Here is a 4,234-nt window from a genome sequence, read left to right as displayed (position 1 = left end):
ATGATGAAAGCGCCGCGAGTGGTAGAGGAACAAAGCCCAAAACGCCAAGATGGGGTAAAATGGCCCAACTCATAAAATCATTCCTGAATGGGACTTCATCAGGTGAATGGTGTCAAGATATGTTTACATCGCATATTCTTCTAGAAGCTAGGCCACCAAACCCACGAAAAATCTTTTGATTTCCCAATGAAAATTGGCAACTTCCGGTTTTTCGTGCTTGCAATTAAGGTTTTCGGGTGATTTTATTACCAGCCAAGTGTTTCCAAGGAGATTGCGGCACACATGGAGGCGCGAGGTGGTTGATGTCTACGCTTTCCATGTTAGGGGTCATTCAAATATGACGACCATCGTTTTGCGGGGAGGGAGTAACACTCCATTTATTGCATATACGAAAAAAGCGGGACAGAGGGCGGAAAAGGAGTCGGAAATGCCCGAAAACTGATGGACGTAATTTTTGAATGTTTTCATGAAGTGGCATCTTACCCCATGGCAGATGGCCTTTTTGCACCACTTCCGTTTTACGAACCAGTTTTTAAAATCGCTAAAAATCCATGAAAATTCAATAGATTTGTGAATATTTATATAACAAATGAGGCTAATTATCATTGAAAACGATGAAAGTTTGAAAAATGGCATTTTACCCCACTTGACTCAATACCAAAATTTTAATCATCCGTTTAAAAAGGTGATCTATGGGAAACGAGAAGAATGTGACATCTGTTTCTCAGTGCTTGAGCCACTCTAGTAGTAAACCTTGCACTTCAAACTACACGGTATAAAGCATGGCTAATTCGTACGAACGTCCATCAGTTACATTCCGATTTACACCTGCTCGCAATGCAGCGGGCTAAACTGCTAGGTTTCGTTTCGCTGTTTGCGCTTTTACAACCCGGTCATTCACGTAAGAGAACAATAATGTTTTACAATCCACACTCGCCGGGACTAATATCATGGCTTTTCCGATATTCAAAGAATGCAACGTGAATCTTCAGGATCACCTGGCACCATTGGAACCTCTGTTCATTAAAAACGGCCAGCTGTGGGCTCCCGACGGCCCGGAGCTGACTTGGGAGGAACAGGAAAGCACGACGGTCGCATGTGCTAAAACTAAGCTTGTGAATGGTAGGTTCACGAATAGACTATTAAAAAAACTGTCTTAACTTAAAGAGGATAATTCTTCAATTCATTATAATCTCTTCATTGAAAACTATCTGTCGCAATATTGTTTCCATATTTAGTTAAAGTGGAAGATGTTTTTGTATAATTCAAACGGGAATTAATTGTGCTTATTAAAATTCTTAGCATTAAAATTCCATTGATTAAGCTCTACCTAGTGTGCAACAGAAACAGAAACTAATCGGTGATTACCTTCAGTAAATAGCAATACAGCATCGTTGACGTGTGTGTCGGGGCAGGATTTCATCGTGAATGGGGCGCCGGTGAACTCGACGGATTTGCAATGCTCCGGTCGAATGACCGGAGAGGTTGAAGAAACTGGAGAAACATGTGGGTCCAGTGGTGGAACATTGTTGAAACTTGGATTTAATGTCGAAGGGATAGGATTTATGACTTACATAGAATCGTGCTACGATAGAGAAGAGGCATCGGTCATTTACACTAGACATACCATTCCTGGAAAGGCTATTGAACGTAAGTGGAGAAATGAACGTTGAATTGTATCACATTCATAGTTACAAGAGATATATTTCGCAGATTCTATTAAAGAGTCCTATCGACCATCATTTAAAGTTGCTGGAGCATCTTCTCATGTAAATCCGGCTACGTCATACACTCAGCAAGCTCAGCTGAACAGGTTAACCGAGCTGTTGGGCTCCGAAGAGCAAGCCAAAAAGTTTCTCCAAGGTGGGTCATACTACCTAGCTCGTGGACATTTAGCACCGGATGCAGATGGCGTTTACAGATCCTGGCAGTGGGCAACCTACTTCTATGTGAACGTAGCCCCACAATGGCAAGTATGCAAGGATTTCCTTTATCCATATATTATTTTGAATAATTTTCAACACAATTTGTAAACCTTACAGGTTGTCAACGCTGGTAATTGGTTGGTGGTGGAAAACTTGTCTCGCTCCAAAGCAGCCCAGCTTCAAGAGGACCTGATAGTGTACGATGGAGTGCACGATGTGCTGCTTTTGCCACATGTTGATGGCCAATCGATACCGATAACACTTGAAGCCGGCGGTATTCGAGCACCGAAGTGGTATTGGAAGATAATCGTATCGCCCGCTACAAGTGCTGGTGTCGCATTCGTCACCAATAACGATCCATTCCGAACCAGCCTGCCGGTCAATGAATTCCTGTGTGACGATGTGTGTTCTCAGTATGGATGGAGTGATGAAAGATTTCAAGATTTCACCCGGGGATATACCTACTGCTGCGCGGTAGTTGATTTACAGACTGCTATTGAAGACATTCCCAGCGATTTACAAGTGAATCATGTCTTACAAAAATAAATTTCAATGCTATACTATGTTCAATATACTGTAGAATCACATATAAGACGCCACACTCAATTGACGTTCACCGCATTCTCAGGTGAGTCGCATTGGACGGGGTTCTGCTAAACCGAACTAAGCGTCAAAAAGTTTATTCCAAGATATTTAATCAAGCTTAATGTTCAACCACTCACAAATAAACTGAAGTTAAGTTTTTTTTTAATAAAATCCCCACACATGTCACATGCAGGCCTTCATTAACGATCAGAGATGAAGAATACATGCAAAAATATCATTTTATCTCTTGGTACTCCGTACTCAGATCACTATGGTTGAATAAAAACAGAACATCGTTTCCCAACCTTGACTCTCGTGACCCCCCAGTCTGTTGTCACCCCTCTTTTCGTTGAACAATCAAAGCGTTCCTGAAAGTAGTTAGGAGGGTCGCGAAACGAAGGTTGGGAAACTATGCATTAGAATGTAGTATATAGTTCAGTGTAACTACCGATATCACTCACGAACCTTTACAGGAATCAGAGAGGACGCGATAGTATGGTAGATTGGTGATGATCTCAACATAGTTTGAACTATGAAAGGCAGAAGCTCTCCTAGCTCAGTCCCATTCATGCTTTTGCCATAAGCTGTAAATGTGCAGGCACAAAATAAGAGTGCTAGGGTGACTCGCCAATTGTTGAACATTACCCAAAAGTTGGACAGTTTCTGAAAATTTTATATTAAATCTAACTTAATAAATTCTCGCTCAATGTCAACGTAGGAGATGCATATACATGTGTGCCACGATATTGCACCCATTAGGTTACAAAATTATACATATTTGACGTCTTAAAAAATGATTGAAAATTTTGTATCCCTAATGACGAAAGCTGCACAATTCCTAAGATTGATTTTAAGAAATTGCTGATAAATCGATCACAAAACGTCGGCGTTCGGTCAGAGTGGACTACGCGATTTTTTGGATAGGTAAAGACATGCGAAGGAATGAGAAAACTCTAAACTTTTCGCCATTATTTTGATGCAGATGTTTCGTTACATAAAGGAACTATAGTATTTCAGATAAAAACCACTAAATTTGACATTCCAAGTTCTTGCAGGGCATTTTCCTGAAATCGTTGAAAAACAGATGGTCCGATCTGATTTAACGCCGAGCAAATATCAAAGTCACAGCATAGTTACAAGAACTAGAAGGATGTTCTTAACATTAAAATAGTTATTTATCCATCACTCGATTTTTTCAGCACTCGTCATATTTATCCAACTCGGCAAGCCTCGTTGGATAAATGTATGACTCGTGCTGAAAAAATCATCATTTTGCAACGAGTTGCAAACAACATTTTTTGCAATTAAAAAAAATCTCATTGAGTTGGCACGGCGTGCATATGGTGAAGGTTTATCACAAAAAATTAGGCATCGCCAAATCCGCCGTTTTTCGAAAATATGGACTTCTAGCTTTCATTTAACGTGTTCCCCAAAAAAATCCACCGAGGGATCCCGAACAACTTTTTCAGAATACTGTTTTTCCCCATACAAAATGCACGGTTCCAAATTAATCCCTATTTCTACTTAACAAACATACCCAATTTTTGTATGAAAAAGTTCCCCCGATGGAATATTTCGATGTTGGGCTTGAATGAAAGCTGGTAGCGTCAACTTTCACGTAGCGTAAAGATTAGCGATGCCCATTTTTTTGTAATAAACTTGTTCTACCAGACACACCGTGGTTGGATCATTTCTAGCTGCACAACCATGTTGTAGCACGGTGT

The 4,234-nt window shown here is 40.5% G+C and overlaps 1 protein-coding gene across 1 annotated transcript; it reads left to right on the top strand.

Annotated features, from left to right (window-relative positions):
- Positions 1-802: 802 nt before the first annotated feature.
- Positions 803-2,696, top strand: LOC134291363 (uncharacterized). The gene is made up of 5 exons (XM_062859011.1): positions 803-901; positions 973-1,122; positions 1,375-1,650; positions 1,714-1,973; positions 2,043-2,696. The coding sequence occupies exons 1-5, from the start codon at positions 838-840 to the stop codon at positions 2,469-2,471; spliced, it is 1,179 nt and encodes a 392-aa protein (XP_062714995.1). The 5' UTR covers positions 803-837; the 3' UTR covers positions 2,472-2,696.
- Positions 2,697-4,234: the final 1,538 nt, after the last annotated feature.

The sequence above is a fragment of the Aedes albopictus genome, chromosome 3 (genome assembly GCF_035046485.1).
Source record: "Aedes albopictus strain Foshan chromosome 3, AalbF5, whole genome shotgun sequence".
Taxonomy (NCBI): Eukaryota; Metazoa; Arthropoda; class Insecta; order Diptera; family Culicidae; genus Aedes; species Aedes albopictus.
This window is presented reverse-complemented; position numbering and strand designations above follow the sequence as displayed.